General features: G+C 48.8%; 1 protein-coding gene across 1 annotated transcript in view; it reads right to left on the bottom strand.

Annotated features, from left to right (window-relative positions):
* VAC14 (VAC14 component of PIKFYVE complex) overlaps positions 1-20,823 on the bottom strand; it is a 48,782-nt gene that overhangs the window by 5,788 nt on the left and 22,171 nt on the right. The window contains exons 13-16 of the mRNA XM_061573498.1: positions 20,336-20,498; positions 15,490-15,631; positions 8,354-8,528; positions 6,118-6,236 (exon numbers count right to left, since the gene is read on the bottom strand). Coding sequence (XP_061429482.1) covers positions 6,118-6,236; positions 8,354-8,528; positions 15,490-15,631; positions 20,336-20,498 — 599 coding nt within the window. The remainder of the gene's footprint in view (positions 1-6,117; positions 6,237-8,353; positions 8,529-15,489; positions 15,632-20,335; positions 20,499-20,823) is intronic.

Raw genomic sequence — 20,823 nt, 5'->3', positions numbered from 1 at the left:
CTACGCTCGCCCACACCTACGAGAAGACAACTCGCATTGACCCCGCAAGAACTACGACGCGGTCTTCGTGTGTGAATATCGAATTAACGTTCGGCCCTTTGTTGATCCACCGGTCTATTTGTTCAACCAGGTGAGAACTCAAGAGGCCGAGGATTGACTCATTTGCAAGAGCAGGTGAGTGAGTGAGCGGGCGAGCGAGAGAGCGGGCGGATAGGGCAGGCGAGCGACCGAACGAACGAGCAGCACAATCGCAATTCCACTCAAATGCACCAGGGAAGCGTGACCTACTTTTCACTTGCCCTGATTTCATTTCAGAGCACGTACTGTAATGCCACCATTACCTCATCGCCCCCTCCTCGGGGCCAGGAAACATTCTACCAGCCGCGGACACAACAAGTGGGCCCCGGAATGGGTCCATGGAACGGTTTAGAGGAATAAGTTTTCTTTAAGTAGCCGGAGTAAAAAAAGTAGCACATCATGGCGTCGTTGAAACAAAGAGGTTCACTGTTACTCGTGTTTTCCTTCAATGAAATTAGCAGTTTGGAGGTTATTAAAATTAACAATTCGAGGATTTTAAGAGTGCTGGTTAATGCACTCCACTGCAATCGTTGCAATCCAAGTTTGATTCCTGCCCGCAGCTAACATCAGTCGTGAGCGGTATCTGAACTGGTCCTGCTCGGACTGCCCCCTTGAATTCAACGCGCACGATCCAGCGAGGTGAAGGTCAAATAACTCCCGTGATTGACACGGCCATGGAGAGGCTGTCCGCTAGGCCAGCCGTGGATTCACAAAAGGGTTTAGATAATTTTGAGTACATTATTTTGAATGTCAAAATTGAAAGAAATATATGCATTTCGCAGCGATGAAAATGTGACAGCTAAATGACGACTAAACAAGAACTGCTCCTCGATAGCGGCGACAAAGATGCACCGACAGATGTACGTTGAACTTCTTTCGCACCGTATGTAACCGACCGTGCTAATCGGAGGTGTGTGGGCGAAGGACAACAAACTAAACTCAAAAAGCAGTTCTCAAGAAATGAGTTTTTAATTCAGATGTAAAAGTGCATATCTCCGGTGGCTTCCTAACATTGAAAGGAAGAGCGTTCCAGATGGCTGCAGATGCGCATTTTAAAGCGTGCGATGCGATGACCATATTTGTTCGATGGCGAGCCAAAAGCCGCTGGGAGGGTGACCAGAGTTGACGAGAGAAGGCAGTGTGGTTCATCTGTGGCAAGCGCAAATGTTCACTGTGAGATATGCTATACGAGGCCTAATTTTAGTGAGACATCGCTGCAATCAGCTGCCCTGTGTTATCGCCTCTTGTTAACAATCACAGGCCCACGGGTGGTCTAAGGACGTGACGCTTCATCCACAGCGAAGGGAAGCGACGACATCCCTTTCTCGGGCGATGCAAAAAAACCCGTGACGACAAAGACGACGCGACGGCAAAGGAAAGAGACGGCCGAAGCAATCTGGTGACACGGCGTTTGGCGAGATGAGCGGCCTCCGTACACGACAGCAGTGCAGCAATGCAGCAGTGCAGCAGTGCAGCAATGCAGCAGTGCGCGACAAGCACAAGTGTTCAGAGAGTGTGGTCTGTTGAGAGGCGGCGGTGGTGGTGGGAGGTAGGGTAGATCATTAAATGGCCTGAGATGGGAATGCTCGCTCTATCCCCGAGGCGATGACAAGAGAAGCCTGGATGAAGCTGGAGGAGATCGAGAGTTGGGGTCGGAGGCTAAATTCAGTCGTGTGCGTGCGTGCCAATGCCGTTGATTGTTTACGATAAAGTCACTTGCGATTGCGTTCGACTCGTGTGTGCTTGTCTGTTTACAATCTGGTGCAACAGACACCCCGTATCTGTAATTGTGCTACGATCGGTCTTGAAAATAATCTGCCCGAGTCGACTTGCGCTGCAGGGAATGTATTACTGAACGCTGATTTATGTTCGTGCATTCTTCTCTACATTCTAGATTTGAAGTTTTTGTGACTGCATACTCTTTGGTTATTTCGGTAAAGTCACGTAGGTTAAGAAAATAAAATAAAAAGTTAAAACACCTAATTAAATCACCACAGCGATTGTTTTCGCTGTGGTGGTCCCCACCTGATGAAGGACGCTTGTGTTGCACCCGAAACGTCGTGATTTAATTTAGTTTAAATTTTTAATTTTATTTTATTATTTTCACCTACGTGACTTTACCGAAAGAACCAAAGAGTATAGTATTCTCTACATATCATGTGACATCGTTGTTTTTGTCCTCCGATTTCTATTTTGCTTCATCACTGAACTTCATTTGATCCGTTTAGCTTTTTTGGCGGTCTGGTAACCCGGGTGGACCCTTTGAAAAAATGAGGCTCCATCGTAGTCTCTCGAGTGCTCACCTGGTTACAACAAATCGACTGGAACTTGAAACGTGATGACAAAACCCCTAATGCCAGTTCCGGTGAGGAGCTGCAGGAGTCGGCAGAGAATTTGAACGGGCGGGTGTAGGCCTCGGCAAGGTAAGGTAATTGTACCATTTTTACCGGGTAAAACGGTAAAAGTGTCGACATGCCAAGGGGTAAGGGTAAAGGGTAGGGTAAAAGGTAGGCTCGTTGCTTTTGACCTTTTACCTTACCTGCTAAAGGGTAAAAGGTAGGGTAGAGTGATTGTATTGTGGTAAGGTAAAAGGTAGGGTAAAGGTAGGCTCGTTGTTTTTACACTTTTACCTTACCTTGCCGAGGCCTAGGCGGGTGAATGGTTATGGAAAGAGAAATGCGGAGGAACAAATTGTGAGATCTTAATTTTGGAGATTTCGTGACTGCAGGAATTATTCTTTGGTTTTTTCGGTAAAGGCACGTATAAAAATAAAATAATAAATTAAATAAATAATTTAAATAAATAATTGTGAGAGTCGCAGGAGAAGGTAGAGGTCGCTTAAACATCACAGCGGAGGGGACAGCAGCTGGAATGGGCGAGACTGGTCAAGCATCTAGGAAGCAGAGACAGACGATGGGGGCGCCACGGTGGCGAGATGTTAGCTACCTCGCCTGGCATACAGCAGCCTGCTGTATATTTGGAGTTTGCATGTTCTCCCCGTGGTCGCGTGGATTTTTCTCCGGGCCCTCCGGGTTTTGATTTAACAGCACACAAACGGTGTGGCCACTCACAAACAGCACGAAGGCACAACTCCCACACCGTGCGTGTCACGTGACCGCCGCATTGCACGTACAACGCTCTCAGCCTCGTCTCGACCACCAACACCAGCTCGGAAGCTGAAAGTGCACGGCCAACAAAACCGTTTAGGCAACGAGATAAAACATCTAAAAAGTTTCAAAAACACGGCTGTCCCACTTGCACAACACACAGGTGAATCTGTCAGCAACAGGCCTTCCCCTCCTTCCTTCCAGAGAGGCACTTGGCAGCCCACAGTGTGCGCGGTGTATGCCTGGAAGCACTGGAACCGCAAGTTTTGTGTGCGGCACACACTTTGGGGCAATTGTTCAACTTTCCGCTAATGAGCGAGCGAGCGTGTGTGTGTGCGCCGAGGCGGTCAGCGTGTGCGGTAATAGCCGGATCAGGATGAATACTCTTTTGTAGGTGGCCTGGAAAAGAAACTACGGGGGCACACCACTTGCAACAAAAACACCACGGTGGCTAGGAGATGTTGACTACCTCGCCTGGTATACAGGAGGTCGTGGGAACGACCCTGAAAGCTTGCTATCTCTCGCTCTCTCCACGTGGTCGCGTGGATTTTTCTCCGGGTCCTCCGGTTTTTCTCATTTAGAATCAACATCGCGCGTTTAACAGTATTTGGCTGCAATATATTTCCACGTGGTAAGCCGCTTTGTTCATTCTGGATAAACCAATGCAGTGAAGCTCCCTCTTATCTTAGAAACGTGCGTTTAGAGTATTTGGCTGCTAGAAATGTCCACGTGATAAGCCGCTCCGTTGAGCTATCATTTGTGATAGCCGGGTCGCTTCTGACAACCAGCTACATAGCTCAGTGGTGCCTCAACTGGTAAAATACAATCGCTTAGTTTTTTTTAGTTTAAACGTGGCTTGTACTCCCGAGCGAGTCAGGGGCCGCTGCGATGGACGGCGCGGAAGCACAAAAGCCCCCCCCCCCCACCTCCCGCCACAGGGTAGCCACTTGGTTGGCCGTGAATACGAGCGCACGGCGATGGTTAAATTGGCCATTGGATCGCAAACTATTGTTGCCAGCAGTGGCAATTAAAAGGTGGCAAAAAATGCACGAGTTGGCAAATATACCTCCTGGCACATATCCGTCCCTTCATACAGAGAATAAAAAAATATAAAATCCGAGGGACAGATACGTTGATATTCTTTCGAACCGTACGTAGCCAACCGTGCTAATTGAAGGTGGAGTGTTGAGTCTATGGGTAGTGATGAGTCTATGGGTAAGTACAGGCATACCTCGGGTATACGACCTCTTTGGAATACGTCGAGTTTGGTATACGTCGTGTTTTGACGAGAAAAAAATGTCTTGGGATACGACGTCTTGCTTGGGATACGACGCGCTTGCTAGAACTTGTATGGGTCGGGATGAGTCACCGCGTACCCGCGTAGACCCCGTTCACGACTCCTCCCCTTCCTCACCACCATCCTCGTAGGCGATCAACTCCCCTCAGCAAGGTACAGTGATGTTAAACTTAATTTTTTATTTCAATTTATTTAAATTTATTTATCCATTTATTTAAATTTACGTATGCATTTTAGTAATAAGTAGTGTCTAAATTATTTTATACAACGCCATTAATGTATATGCCATATAAAATATCATTTCTTATACTCTGGAACTGATTATTTCCTTTCCCTTTATTTCGTATGGGAAAAATTCGTTTGGTGTCTACGTCATTTTCGGTATAAGTCCTACCTTCTGGAACGAATTAACGACGTATACCGAGGTACCACTGTATTGTATGTTGATATTCTTTTGCACCGTACCTCGCCAACCGTACTAATCAAAGGTACGAAAACGTGAAGGAGGCGGCAAATTCCCTGCTAATTTATTTTGTTACTTGAATTCCCCGCAGAGGAAGCCAACGATTATATCGCTTCATCAATTAAGTTGTGTGAAATTGAGAGTACGAAATAACGGAGACAATGGGCCCGGATTTTAGTTTCCGTGTTGAGAGAGCGGTCGGCCCCGCCCCGCCTTGAGCCTGGCAAGTTTCAGGATGCTTCTCTACGTTTCTCTACGTTTCATTTGCAGTGGGTGACAGCGCCGCGGTAATAGCCAGTCCCTAAACAAACGCCGAGCAAGGCAAAAAATGACCCTGCCTGAAGACCTCGGGGCCCGGGCGACCCATTCACGTGCGAGATCCAAGATGAACGAGATGTGAAGAGGGGGGGGTGAGGGGATGGGGAATTAGCGGTAGGCATGGGGAGAGATTACCAAGAGGGAAGAGGAACGGCAGTAGTGGGGAGATTGCAGGGTCGTTTGGAGCTGGGGGATAAAAAAAAGTGAGTTTTGAGGCAGGAGCGGAGGGGGTTGGTGGGTCGTACGTACGTCGTGAAACTCTCTTCCCGTGAGAATCAAGCCGCCATAACCCGGCTTGCCAGAAGGGCAGCACAGGGAAAGTGTGGACCCCACATTTTTCCCCGTCTGTACGGGATAGAGCGTTACCCCCTTGCACACGTGTGGGTTTTCTCCGGGTGCTGTTATTTCCTCCCAAATGTGTACGTTCATTAAATGGCCGACGAACACCTCGATATACAGAGGGAACTGCAGAGCTTGGGCAAATGGTGGCGCCAGCGACTCACCGCGTGGCAGCTGTCTCTCCCGCTCGTCCGCGGTGCCTCCCTCGCGCCTCAGATTAGCTGTGCGGCAGGGTGCATTACGAGGCTGAAACTATTGTTACTGTTATTATTGTTATTCTTGGTTCTTTTCAGGAAAGTCACGTAAAAGGGAAATAAAAATAAATAATAATAAAACATAACAAGATAAAATTCTCACGACGTTTCGGCCACAACACAAGCAGCCGTCCTCAGGTGAAGAAACGGAGCTGTCGGAAAGACAGCGTCCTAATAAAAAGTTGTTATCGTCATTCAAAGGTGACGCAAACACCGTGGACAAGGTTGGCAAGCGTGCGTGAGGGCGTGACCTAAGGATACAACTTCTGGATGAGGTGGTAGGCGTGCTTGTAGTTCTGGGTGAGGAAGCACAGCGACACGGTCGCCACGGGGTTGTGGCACCAGGAGCGGTACAGCGAGCAGAACAGGGCACGGCTCTCCTGTGGGCAAAGGGGGCGGGGTGACACCACAGTCATCTCCACAGACACAGTTCCCCCATTGCGTAGCTTCTGATAGACTGGTCGACCCGCGTACGATTCTCGCTCAGGGTCACCAACAACAGTGACGATGATCTGAGCCGGTCCTGGGCCTCCCCAAGGTCGACTCGGCTTCATTTGAGTATCTGGTGCGGTGTGTAAACATCGCCACTGGAGTGGAAAAGGTGGCCGGGCGTGGTGCTGCCCGCCCACCCCCTTGTCTGCCGTGACGGCCTCCTCCATAGGTGTTCGCTAACAGCACTTGCCCCAACAGTTAGTTGCAGGCGACACGGGGGATCGTCTTTGTTGTTGTTCGCCACCGTGCGCACGGCGGGAGCTACGCGGCGCGACGGCCGGTGCGTCGCGCTCCAACAACGGGGAAACCGAGAACCGACATCCGTCACAAAAATTAAATAAACCCCCCCCCCCCCCCCGCCGGTATGTGTCGCTCACGAGAGGGCGGGGCAGGCCGCGACCCTCGCGCAACTCGAGATGCGCTCTCGACTACCGGGGCAGCTCCCAAAGCGACGACGAAAATCGATAAACCCCCCACCCCCCGCCCCCACCACAGTGCGAAGCGAATGCCCCCCCCACCAACCTAACACGACGCAGGGTGCTCCCACCCTAAAGCAATCGCGGCTCTCTCCCTCCCGTCGCCGCCAACACCACCATCAACCACCCGCCCGATACAATGAGTCAGTCCAGTCAAGAGGGGGGGGGGAGGGGATAGGCGCAAGGAATGCCGCCCCCCCCCCCCACCGTCCCCCGGGGAAGGCCGCGAGTTAATTACCGCCCTATGGGACACACAACTTAATTGACGATGACAGGTTGCACACAACTTAATTGATAAAGCACCAAGCGTATGTACGTTATTCCTTCCTCGGTGCTCCTCCCTTTCCTTTTTCCATTCCCCGCTCCCCGCTTCTTCCCCCCACCGCTCCCTCTACTCCCTTACTGAAGCTCTTCGTTCCCCTACCTCCTTCCCCTACCCACGTACGAGTCCCTTCGCACACCCCACGTGCGGTCCCCACTCGGTGGGGCAGCGGAACCCAATCTCCTCCCTCCCCGAAGTTCTGGAGCACAGCAGAGTTTGGGATTTGTTTCCATGGAGCTTCTGTACCCCAACCCCCCGCCCCCACCTATGTAGTGGTTCGTACTCTGTAACAGTCTCCTACAAATATATATACACACACACAGTGTACTTCAAAAAAACGTTAACACTTACATGGGATGTAAAGCTTTCGTGACTGCAGGGATTCATCGTCTTGGTTCTTTCGGTAAAGTCACGTAGAATGGAAATAATAAAATAATAAAAATAAAACATAATAAAACAATTCTCACAGAGAATTATTTTATTATTTTATTATGGTTAATTTTTTTATTTCCATTCTACGTGACTTTACCGAAAGAACCAAGAAGATGACTTACATGGGACTATCGTTTTTAATAGACATTACCAAATGTAATGTTAATAGCTTCAAAGAGTCTCCACTTGTTCGCCATTATTGTCAACACATGCCGAGAATCTTCTCCAGGTGGTCTCCAGAGCCCGGAGGCACATTGCTCGTGGTGTTGTTGCAAATTCTCAGGGGTGTAAACATTTATTTTTGGAAGCACCCTGTATAGAATAATAAAAAACAAACTCACGCAAAAATAATCATTAAAAAAAGTAACCCGTAAAAACAAAGTTTTTCACTATAAATCCTTTATATGCGTGGCGGCTAGAGTCCTCTCGTCCTCTGGCTTGAGATGGCTGCCACCTATGGGTCAGATGATTGCCTGCCACCATTAAGCAATTGGTAATTAAATATTTAAAAAAAATTCCTAAAAAGTGTGAAGTTATGGAAAAAAAATTTCACGAAAATAAATTGTCACGCACAACGAGTCTGTGTGCAAAATGTCAGCTCGATTGGATCACGGGAAGTGGGTTAAAAAACGACCGAAAGATTTGCACGGTCGTAAGCGCGCAAGCAAGCAAGCAAGCAAGCGAACTTAATATAAAGGATTTAATAATTTCAGCAAGCTGGTCAAGCGAGGGGGTGTCTGCGAGCGTGCGTGAGCGTGCGTGAGCGAGGCCTTACGGCGGTGTGCAGGTCCTTGAGCTGGGTGCGTAGCTCAAAGAGCTCGGTGGACGTGAGCAGGATGGAGTTGAGCGTCTGCACCATGGTGGAGGCGAAGCGCAGGTCGCCCTCCGCCAGCAAGATCTCCGCCATGGCGTGGAAGATGTTCTCCGCGTTGAGCAGCAGGCACAGCTGCCTGTTCGCAATCAGAATCAAAATCTTTACTTGCACTGGAGGAATCCGGTGGAGCTATAAAGCGAGATTTTTTTCACAGATGTTTAGTAAGGGTAGGTCAGGGCGCCACGGTGGCTAGGAGATGTTGACCGCCTCGCCTGGTATACAAGGTCATGGGTTCGATTCCGAACCCGACGCCTGCTGTATACAGTAAAACCTTGGATTGCGAACATAATTCGTTCCGGAAACGTGTTCGTAACCAAAGCACTCGTATATCAAAGCGAATTTCCCCATAAGAAATAATGGAAACTCAGATGATTCGTTCCACAACCCAAAAATAAGTATTCATATAAAAATGATTCATACAAAATACCTTTTTATATTTGGATTATTTAAATTTTATATAAAGAAATCAAATTTATCAATTAAATTTAATCGTGGCTGGTGTGAGGGAGACGAGAGAGAGGAGGGTTATTGTGTAGGTCGACTTTCACTTGCAGTACAGTTACTAAAGAACAGTCACTACACTTGGACACAAAATACAAAAATGCCTTACGCACACACTCGTGGTCACAACACTATTGTAAACAGTATACGCTCGCACGGATGTTGTCTATACGAGTGAGGCACGCCGACTGAGACCGAGCATGGGACACGATTACCCACAATCCCGCAGCGAGAGAGAGAGAAGAACCATCGGCTCAGTTGTGATCACGTGACGCTCGGCAGACAAAGCGTATACTGTACGTACTACAGTACTCGTATTGCAAGACCTCGGTTGTTTATCAGATGAATTTTTATTAAAAATTTTTGCTCGTCTTGCAAAACACTCGTAGACCAAGTTACTCGCAATCCAAGAGGTTTTACTGTATTTGGAGTTTGCATGTCTTTCTCCCCGTGGTCGTGTAGATGTTTTTATCTCCTGTTCCTCCGGGTTTTCCCTCCACATTTAGAAACATGCGTTTAGATTATTTATATTATTTGAGTGCTATACATTTCCACACCGTGACGAAAAGCCACCTCGTTGAGCGGTCATGTGGTAGGTCGCTTCTTGAAAAATAGCTACATAGCTCAGTGGGCCTTGCCTGGTAAAATAAAAAAATAGTTTAGTTTTAGTTTTGCCTGCTTAAAAAAAAGTCGTCTTGTCGTGGATAAATGCGGATATTGGGATCCGTGAAAAGCACCCCCCACATCACCAAGGATAAGATCCCATTCACCGCATTTGAACAGCAAAAGCATAATCATCAATACATTTCTTGCCCCGAATAAAGATCACTCCAAGAGCAGCCAAGACAGAGGCGCCGTGAACTCGGTTTGAGGTGAAGCCGTTAAAATTTTAATGCGCACTCAAACTTTCGCTTGGCGCGCGCCATTAGCGAATGGGGGCGCCGTAGTGGGGTGGGGGGGGGCGAAGGGGAGCGCGAGGTGGGGGGCACAAGGGAGCGGGCGGGGGGGGGCTCACGGAGAGGAGCCGCGGGGAGGAGGAGGCTGCGCTCGCGCGTGCGCAAGTGGGGCGGCTCGGGGAGGGCTCGCCAGGGCGACGGCAACAGCGACAGCTCTCGTCCCGCACCGGGGGAATCGGGGTGACGTTCCCCGCAGGCGCGGCGGGCTGCCGGGTGACCTACTTTTCTCCCCCCCCCCCACCCCTTAACCGAGCCATGACCCATCTGCCGGGTAAACAGCGGCCTTCCTCCCCACTCCACCGCCGCCCTTCACATCTCTTCCCCTTGACACAACGTAACGCCAATCGTCGTTCACCAACCACGCGGTGTTTGGCCGCGAGCGGGAATCGAACTCGGGTCGCCGGGTTCACGGAGCAGTGCACTCACCGCTCCGCACAATGACACAACAACAACAACCGCCGTTCGCCACTAAGCGGCGGTGATGTGACCGTGGTGCTCGTGCCATGCTAGGTGCACCTTGAGGCCACGTGAAGTGTCGAAGGCTCGCTGCGGACGGGAGGTCCCGGAACAAACCCAGGTGCCATGGGATGACCAACTGCGATGGCTGGCAGATGCACCGACTGTGTCCCATGCTGTGTCTCAAGCTGTGTCAACGCTATGTCAACACTCTGCGCTTTAGCCACCCCGATGCTCTGCTTGTTGTTGTGAGCCATCACTCCTCTGCCATCTGTTGTTAATGGAGGGCGACTGCCTCCAACTGGCCGGTAGCAGTGTCCTTCACGAGCCTTCTCCCCACCCCCTATTGTCTGACAACAAACGTGGGCCTGCTTTGATTCGCACAACTCTGGCACTGTTAGATACTTGTAATGATTATAACGTTTTGAATAATGACGGTGGGTTTTTAATCAGTCGAGTGATATTCAGACTTTGTGCCGAGCCCACCCAACCTTCAACCCGTACTGCTGACCAGCGTGGTGAAGTATGGTCAAGCAGAAACCACGACTGACATCATTTGGCAATGGATTGACAAAGTTGCTGTAATTTGTTTAAAGTATTAGAAATGTATGCTTGTGTGATGCTTCGTATGATGAGGTTGACCATATGTAACGAGCTGTGATTTAAATGTAGACATGCGAGTGCTTGTGGTGACTGGTTAAAGGTCTCCGTGCCCATGCAAGTTCCCCATGGGGAGACCTACATCCATCAGTGGATGGACCAAGGGCTGTCAATTTTAAATCGTGTTAGGCTATGAAATACCGTTGGAGCTAGCCAAGTAAGTTAATACACGCATTACTTCGGATAAAGCGGGCATTGACAGCTTGTACTCTGTATGGCTTATATGCTGCATATTAAGCACTCCGAAATGCAGGTCAAATTCCTGAGCGGAGAAGTAAAATTTGAATATATTTTTGCGACCCAGTCGCAAAAAATACAAAAAAATTATAATTAAACTTTCAGCATTTGAGACAATATTTGATCATACTCTTGTGTAAAAAAAAAGTGAGTTTCATTTCCGCGTTAAAATCTGCCGTTCGTTTTCGGACGGGATAACTGACGTGGATTTTTGCAATCAGGAGGATCGCGTTTGAAAACGCGATCATATTGCGAGTCCAGCTTAGCTACTACACACTTCGGATAGACGGAAGCATGGCCAAGCATCGCACAATTCCCAGCTAGGGAGAAGAGTGATCCAGGCTGATGAACAGTTGTGACCAAGTCGCAATAATAATAAAAAAAACTAATTTCACTCTCAGTATTTGATATTATATTTTTGTAAAAAAACAAAAACGTGAGTTTCATTCCCGCGTGAAAATCCACCGTTCGCTTTGGGGTCGGGATTTCCGACGCGAATTTTTCCATCGGGAGAGTCGCGTTTTTAAATGCGATCCGATTGCGAATGCAGCTTAGCTACACACTTCAGATGGACGGAAGCGTGGCCAAGCAGCGCCGATTCCCAGCCAGGGAAAAGAGCGATCCAGGCCGATTTCAGACGGCCAGAATTGGTCAGCGGAATGCACAGCCAATGGAATAATTCCCACCCCCAAGTCCCGGGGCATGGCCTCAAAGCAACACGAGAGGGCCCACGGCGCCTGTTTTGTAAGAAGCATTGCATGAATTTGTAGTGCGCGCATTATTGATAACAATAATTCGCTAAAACGTGCACGGTGTCTGCTCGCTCTCAAAGAGGGAGGGGACGACGAAGAGGCGTGGGGAGGAACCACAGATGAGCGACAAAGGCAGCAACCAGGCAGTGCGACGGGGGCAACGCTGTATCCCACTACAGGTTGAACAAGCGGCACCTCACACTTGGTGCAACTCAACCTTCTCCTGCCGAGCCAGAGTAGGGCACCTCCGATTTAGCACGGATGGCTACGTACGGTGCGAAAGAAGTTCAACATACATAGACCCCACACTTGCTGTGATCCAACCTTCTCCTGGCGAGTCAGGGTATAGCACCTCGGATTAACACAGTTGGCTACGTACAGTGTGGCACACTTCCTCGACATCCACGGGAAGGAAGTTTTGCAACATTTGTGCGATCCACCAAACCTCGCTCCTGCCACCAGTGCTGGATTAGAGGCCACTTTGCATCGCCATCACCGCGAGGCATTCATTTGAAGTTTAAAAGATTGCAGTGGCACGGCTTCGAAGCTGCAATAGTCTTGCGCAATCCAAGCAGCCACAGATGAGGCTCTTTTGAAACCTGACACACGAATATATTTTCAAAGACGACTCGTCACATCACCCCCCTGGGGCCTTAATGTTGGCCCTCAGGTAACTCATTTACAAATGTAATTAACAAGTGACCTGAAGAAATATCTTAAACCTAGTGACCATTAGCGGATTAATGGTTCACCGATTACCCCCCACCCTCACTATTCCGTGAATTGTCTGCAGTTCAGGACTGCGATTCAGAATCGGAATATTTATTTATACTGGAGGAATCCGATGAGCTATAAAGCTCTTTGTCACAGATGTCCAGTCGTGGCGGGTAAGAACGTTGCAACACCAAATAGCACAAAAACATGATAGGAGTTCAAAGTACAAGAAAGTAAACTAATCACCCAAGCACGTACAAATACAACTAAACTAAACCACCCACATCTTACGAGGCAAAGCCCCACAGAGGTAAGAATCAGAAAACATCAACGCTGACGCACGTCGCGCGACCTTCGAAGTCCGATCTTCTAGCGCGCGATGGGAAAACGCCAATCTCACGGGAACGTCCCAGTATTGGCGATCCACTCGGCGGCCCCCCCCTCCACCCCCCACCTGACAGATCTGTGGTGGGCAGGGTGGATGCGATGCACTTCCACGCTTTGCGACTCGTGGCCGCGGTCGCGCTTTTGGGGGTCGCATCCCTCCACCTTCCACCTCGCGAAGCAGGCGCCCGCCGCGAAAGCCGACACGTTAAAATGCTGCCCAGTATAGCACGCTAGTTATCTTACCGCACTGGCTACTGGCAACGCCATTGGGTCGCGGTGCCAGGCTAGGTTGGCGTGCGTCGCGTTGCGGACGAGGTTAATACAAAAATTGCCTCGCGTATGTCAATAAAAGGCCTGAATACAAAGCGCGCGTTATTCCAAAATGGCGTAGCACAAAAACGCGTAAAGCGAGGATTGCCCGTGCATACGTACGTCGCCGCCCAACCTCGATGCAAACAATACCGCAGCGTACGAGCATTCTCAGCAGAGCCAACAGACAGCGTTGAAGTCTTTTCAATAAACGCATAAAGCAGTTCTCAGCACTGCTCGAGCGAAAATTCGAAACGGGAGTCAAAACAGGTATCCTCAAATGTTCAGCGTTAAGTGCTGGTCAAATGATTAGGTTGGATCAGTCCGAGCGCCATCCCGCCTGACACAAATCGTGGAATCGTTAATCCGATCACGTCACGGGTATCCAGAACGCGGCGCGGGCACAGAGCGTCCCAGGGTGGCACGCAAACCGCGGAGGTGACACGGTGGGGGGGGGGGGGGGGCCGCAGGCGGAACCAGACGCCCCCCGTCCTCTCGGGTCACCGCTCAAGGCAGCCCTACTGTGGCCTTGCAATAAATCAGAGTAACGAAGCAACGGGTGGGGTGAGGAGAGGGAGGGAGATGTGGGTTGGCGAAAGCGGCCTTGTTCTTTTTTTTTTACGGGGAACCCTACACGTCGGGACGACGAGGAGGGCGGTGACGGCGATGCCGGTGATTGGTCGCTGAGAGGAAGAGGCGAGAGGGCCATGATGAGCAAATGTCGAGAGAGTTTGAATCCAACGCTTTAGGCTTTTCGGGAACGATGTTCTTGACGACGAGGTTTATTTCGGGTTGGATAGCGTAAAACGCAAACGTGTCGTATAACCCACCACGTTCACTCGATGCAGACGATTCGTAAGGTTCGTCACGCGGAACAGAACGTGCCGATTTGGTTGCTACTTCAAGCACACCGGTGGGTTAGAGGGTAAATGTTAACGGCGAAGCACAGGAACGCAGTAAACGTGGAATGTTGGGCCCAGCGTGGGCCCAACGGTTCCAAACATATCCCAACTTTGGCCCAATGTTGTATGCTTACAGGGTAAGTAGTGCCATCATTGTCAGCTCACGAGGACTCGTTCTCTTGTTAGGTTTAGGACTGAAAATTGCAGTCCCTTTTCTCCTCCTTCTGCCTTGCTAAGAATTTAACCCAATAGCAGCTATTTGGCCACATTCTTTTCGACTAAAACCGTCACAAACTTAAATTACATTCATCGTGGACAAATATCATTTAACTACATAGCAATAATGTATTCCAGTGGCTTGAATAACTCAGCAAAATCTACCTCCAACTGATTAGATTTTACTCATTTACACCCACAAAGACTCCAAATAAATACACTAATTTGAATCAAATTAGGGCCATTGAAAATCATGCCGATTCGTACATTCGACAGTTGTCTTAATCACCATGAACTTCACTTTGGGATGAACACAGACGCAAATAAACGTGTTTCTGTCTTCAGGGTTCCACCCCACGGGATAAATACCGTGGTGCGAGTGCGTTCAGGAGAGATGCCACCATTGAGAAGGAGACATGGCACCCTCGACAGAGATCTCTGCCACCGTCAATTTAATAAAGCCATCGATGCTGTCACTTAAAAGTAAACGAGATGACGAGAGCACGCTCTGCTCGACATCTGCAGCTATGACTTTCTCAAAATGCAACGATTTCCTCGTCAATTACTTCAACTCCGTCTCTATTATCTAATCCTCACCACGCCCATTCTGAAAGGAGTGTTTTATCGTCGTGAAATTGTCAGTCGCGTGCGAGCGTCTCATTATTTGGAGTGTGGACATGGTGGCTGTGCGGTTAGCAGGGCGTGCGATCTCGCTGCACGTGCTGCGAGACTGCTGTGCCGTGTGCATGTATGTTGAACTTCTTTCGCACCGTACGTAACCAACCGTGCTCATCGGAGGTGCGGGGGAAAGACAACAAACTAAACACAAAAAGCAGTTCAATCTAGATTTAAATCTAGATTTCAAAGTGCATAGCTCCAGTGTCTGCATCGTCAGCTGTGCCGCAGAAGGGCACACGTTTTTCGCCGCGTGCTCACGGCGGAGGTACCGGATGATGAAGGCTCCGCGATGCTCCAGGAGTCGAGGCTCGGTGCCAAAGCACTGGAGCAGCTTGATCATGAAGCGATGGAAGTAGGAGTTCATGGAGGGAGACAGCGGCGATCGGTCTGTGGCCTTCCAAGCTGCCGAGCCTGCGACGGTGGGGGAAGGAAACCCGAGGGTCGGCGGAGGGTGGGAGGAGTGGGCGGCGCACGTTGGCATTCGAAGCTTCGCAGAATCGTTGACGCAACAAGTTCACGTTGAGCGTGAACATTCGCAAGCGCGTTCCACAAAGCCTTGCGACAGTTGCCCATTGCTTTACGGCCGCTGGGAAGTGCCGCTTTGGAGACTATGTTTAAAACTTAGCAAAAATATATTTTACCAGGTAAGGCCCGCTGAGCTATATAGCTTTTTTCAGAAGTGACCTGGCCACAAATGATAGCTCGACGAAGTGGCTTACCGTGTGGAAATATATAGTAGCCAAATAATGTAAATGCGGGATGTTGATTCTAAATGTGGAGGGAAAAACCGAAGGACCCGGAGAAAATTCCACGCGACCACGGGGAAAACATGCCAACTGAAAATATACAGGCATCAGGGTCAGGATCGAACCCATGTCCTCCTGCATACCAGGCGAGGTAGTTAACATCTCGTCACTGTGGTGCCCAAAAACCTTTTTTGTAAATTTTTTCCTTTTTTGTAATTTTACGTAAGACAGCCATAGAAATGGGCACAACAATACGCAGTGTTGACAACGGCTTATTTCTCGCCAAGTAAACATTTATCGATCGGGGGCTGTGAATTCGCAGGCGAATTTCAACGCCTGCGAATGGCTTCCGACGAAAACTACAAAAAAAGCTGCCTTCGGCATAAAAATTTGAACTCCATGTCACACGACGTCCACTTTGTTTTCCTGAAACAACACCTTAAAAATATAAAACTTTAAACGCCATTGCTGTTAAGCACATTACCATCAATGGATTGCATTACCTTTGGTTGCCTTTTGAAAGAGAGTTTGACTGCCCACATCAAGACAAGAAAATAAATCATTTACCACATTTACGAGCCGAGCACGATGGCTTTTACAAGTTATGAAAACCCTACCGACGCAGAAAACATAAATACTCCAGTTGTTTGACACGGTTACACAACTTGTTCGCGACGAGGTAATTTCCTGTTACAATGAGCGCAAATGAAGAATAAAATTCCATTTCAAAGTACTCGCTCTGAAGGCTGCCGGCTGATTTATGGTTTAATCTTTTTCTACGCGCGCCTCCAAGTATTTATTTAATAACCACACGCACGTGCTGGCCGTGTCGAGATGCCAATGCAGCGTTTCCGTTCCAACAGGAATGAAAACAAGAATGAAAATGGCAAGAATTATTGAGAAAGAGAAGCCTTGTTGGGTCTTTGGACTCTTCTTCACCCAGCCACCCCACCCCTGCTGCACTGGAATGCTTGGCCAAGTCTATTAATGAGTGTTTATGCACTATTAAATAATATTAATAATATTATTAAAGATCATCTTGACTTAAAGATTTTGTGACTTCAGAAATTCACGTTCTTTGGGTCTTTCGGTAAAGTCACGGAGATAGAAAAAATAATAACAATAAATATATTTAACTGGCTTAAGCGAAATACCCAAAGAATAACAATTAAATAATAAAAATGAAAATAAAGTGAATCAAACATAACGACGTTACGATCGCAACACAAGCAATCGTAAAAAAAAGACCTCTTTTTTTTCTCCTGATGACGATTGCTTGTGTTGCGATTGAAACGTCGTGATATACATTTTATTATTATTTTTAATTCACTTTATTTGTATTATTTTATTGTTATTATTTTTTCTATCTACGTGACTTTACCAAAAAGACCCAAGGAATATTATTAAAGATGATTACTTATTTATCCAGCAGTCACACTGAGCCTTGGGACTCGCTGCATTTGGTTCTTACCTTTAGATGTTTTTTTTTCCAGCCAATTAATGACGAGTCGTGTTCATTACATATGCGGGAGGGAGGGGGCAACGCTCTATGCCCTATACAGATGGAAAAACAGGTGGCGATTAGTCCACTTGTTGTATGCCTTCTCTTGGCGAGCTAGGGTATAAGCGCCTCCTCGTCACCCACGGAAGGGGAGTTTCACAAAACATCTGTGCAATGATCCACCAACCTTTGCCTGCAGTGCTAGACTACAGGCTGCATGCATAGACACCAACGCCGGCCGTGTGGGACTGAACCTGGGGGGGGGGGGGGTATTCGGGGAAAAAAACCCACACTTTTTTCCTGGGCTACTTCACAGCCCCTTCCCTCCCCCGACACCTATAGCACCTGGCAAGCCCTAGTGGGTTCAGCCACGCACGTCTTCGCCAGGCTCGAACCTGCTCAGGCTCCGAGATCAGACAGGATTTGGGGCGTATTCGGTGAATTGGTCCAAGGCTATTGGGCCACGTGTTCACAGAGAGAGGCATTCTCGCAATAAGCGCCTCTAGTATTCAATATCGAAGGTATTAACATTGCATGCGATCTTTGTGTTCTTACGCGAAGGCTGTTGCCAGGATGACTTGGCATGCGCAGGCAAGCTCCTGCACGTAGCCATCAACAAAGCGAGGCTGTCTGCTGGAAGCTGCTCTGTATGCACTGTGTTATGCCGTGTGTGTGTGTGAGAGCGTAAGAGTGCAGCGGTTAACACGGTGAGCTGCAAACCCGGCGACCCGAGATCGATTCCTGCTCATGACAACTATCTGAACTGGTCCTGGGCTTCCCCTAGGTCAACTCGGCCTCAAATGAGTACTTGGCGCGGTGTGTAAACATCTCCACTCGGGAGACAAAGCGGCCTGGCGTGGTGCTGGCCACCCGTCCCCTCGTGTGCCGTGCCGGCCTTCGTAGGTGCGACTCGCAAACAGCACTTGCCCCAACAGTCTGTTAAATGCTATCGAGCGGGGGGGGGTTGTCTTTGTTGTTTTAGCTATGGGAGGAAATTGGAGAAGCTGGAGGAAACCCATGCAGAACGGGGGGAGAACACACAAAACTCCACACACAATGCCCACAAAGGGGTCGTGTGATTCCAAAGTTCATTGAGGACCGTGCCGCCAGCGGTCTTTCGAAATGGAGAGCCGGACTGTGCGAGGTTCCCCTCCGCCCTGGTGGAAGACAAGAACCGCTCCCCTCCTCCGGTCCAGCAGCTGACACTGACGCTTTTGGCATCTCTGTTGAGAAAAGCCTCGCTCGACTGAAGATTCTAAACGTTGCCGACTGCATATTCAAATACTCTCTAACCTTAAGCATTCGTGAGTTAAACATTCAAAAGAGGTTGCATTTAAATATATATTAAATTTCGATTGAAAGCTTTCGTGACTGCAGGGATTCATCTTTTATTATTTCCCTTCTACGTGACTTTACCGAAAGAACCAAGAAGATAAATATATATTTTTAAGGCTAAACAATGCTCCTGGAACATGCAGCGAATGGTCGGGACATCTTGCCTAAAAACACACGGTGGTACTACGACCAGAAAAAAAAACGCGCATCAGAGCAGGGCTGTCCATAGTTGGGTGATGTGGGGCCCGGGAGAAACACACTGTGTGAGACCCCCCCCCCCACCGGCGCCTTCAAACTAAACCAGACCTATTACATCTGACACAGTGAAGTCGAAGCTTTCAGGGATTCGCCATGAAACGGCATATCAGTACCAAAACGCAACGCACCGATAAATGAACCCAAAAAAATGTGCAAATACTGCGTTAACTTCGTATCTATCTGTTCCTCCGCTTAAAAAAAAAAAAAACCTGCAGCTCGGGTTGTGGAAGCTCAGCTCCCATGGCGGTTGCAGAAATCAATCGGTTTAACTCTCCACAAAGACCCGGAGAAATTACATCGCCGTCGATACAACGTAGCAGATTACCGTAGCCGCTTAACAACACGGCTAGTTTCCGTTGATAAAACAAAATGCAACTTTGATTTTGAATTCGGAATGCACTGTGAAGGACCGCAAATTAAACCAGAAGCAAAGGGAGTAATAAACGGCTGACTTGGGAAATCCATACGAACTCTCGTTTAACTTTCGAGAAACTCAACGTGGTGGGAAAGATGAAAACAGTTTCATTTGAAGAGAACTGCCATTTCAACAAAGCCCCTGCGTGCGTGCCATCGGTGCCCACAGTAAATAAGATGCGCTCGAATCCCGCAATTGACGATGCCATCTGCTGGCATGCAACGTACACAGCAGGCTGATGGAACACGGCAAATTTAGAGCAATCACTGCCATGCAATCGTGACTCTTGCGTTACCCACGGTCGCCGCGTTACCCACGGTGATGAATACCCTCACGGTGCGGTTTCACATCGTCACACGTCTCACTGGACTGACGATCGTTCATGTGTGCGCTGGCAAAAGCATTGCAAACGTGCCTCCGCATGCCCTGGAGCAGGCAACGAGCGATACATTACCAATTTACAATTTACAGGTGACGTTTCGGGCAACGGCCCGGCCCTCCTCATTATTTTTAAGTGGTGTATGCATACTTACCTAACCAACAACTTTTTGTTGAGCAAACATACACTGCGAAACATAATAAGAGGTTTTTACCCTTCCTGCCAATAAAGGAGGTGTTAAGAATTTGAAGCTTTCGTGACTGCAGGAATCCATACTCGTTGGTTCTTTCGGTAAAGTCACGTAGGTACAAACCTACGTGACTTTACCGACGTGACTTTAACGAAAAAACCAAAGAGTAGGTGTTAAGGAATCAAGTCCGCATTAACCACACACAGTACTTATTAGTCTTACTTTGATACTGGCAAAAAAGGTCCCATGACACAACCGTGCACCGTTTGAAATGTCAATGGGACGCATTACCTGCGGAGCTGCCCGGGCTGGTGCTGAGATGAGGTGGCGCATGCAGGCCAGGCGCCGTGCCCGAGATCGCGCTGCCGCCGCCGTCGCCAGACAAGGCCTCGGCAAGCTGGCCGGCCGGAGACGAGGCAATCTCTGCCAACACCTCCAGGTCCTTGAGGATCACCTGTGCGCGCCAACGACAAAGGTGAACCCGCCCCGTATAGCTTTTACAGACAACATACATACGTACATACGCTCTTCCTTCCGATGTTAGGATGCGACTGGAGCTATGCGGTTTTAAATCTCAATTGAAAAGTCATTTCTTTAGAACTGTGTTGCCCTTACCCCACACCTCCGATGAGCACGGTTGGGTATGTACGGTGCGAAAAAAGTTCAACGTACGTACACAAGTACGAGCGAGTAGCAGCCTTGAAGGACGGCACGGCACACGAGGTGCACCATGCCCGGCCTATGCTATACTTTTATTCTTAAAGGCCACACACACGCAC

Source organism: Lethenteron reissneri, chromosome 52 (genome assembly GCF_015708825.2).
Source record: "Lethenteron reissneri isolate LAM-NWPU_2019-01 chromosome 52, ASM1570882v1, whole genome shotgun sequence".
NCBI classification, from domain to species: domain Eukaryota; kingdom Metazoa; phylum Chordata; class Hyperoartia; order Petromyzontiformes; family Petromyzontidae; genus Lethenteron; species Lethenteron reissneri.
The sequence above is the reverse complement of the archived record's forward strand: the minus strand, read 5'-3'. Positions and strand labels throughout refer to the sequence as shown.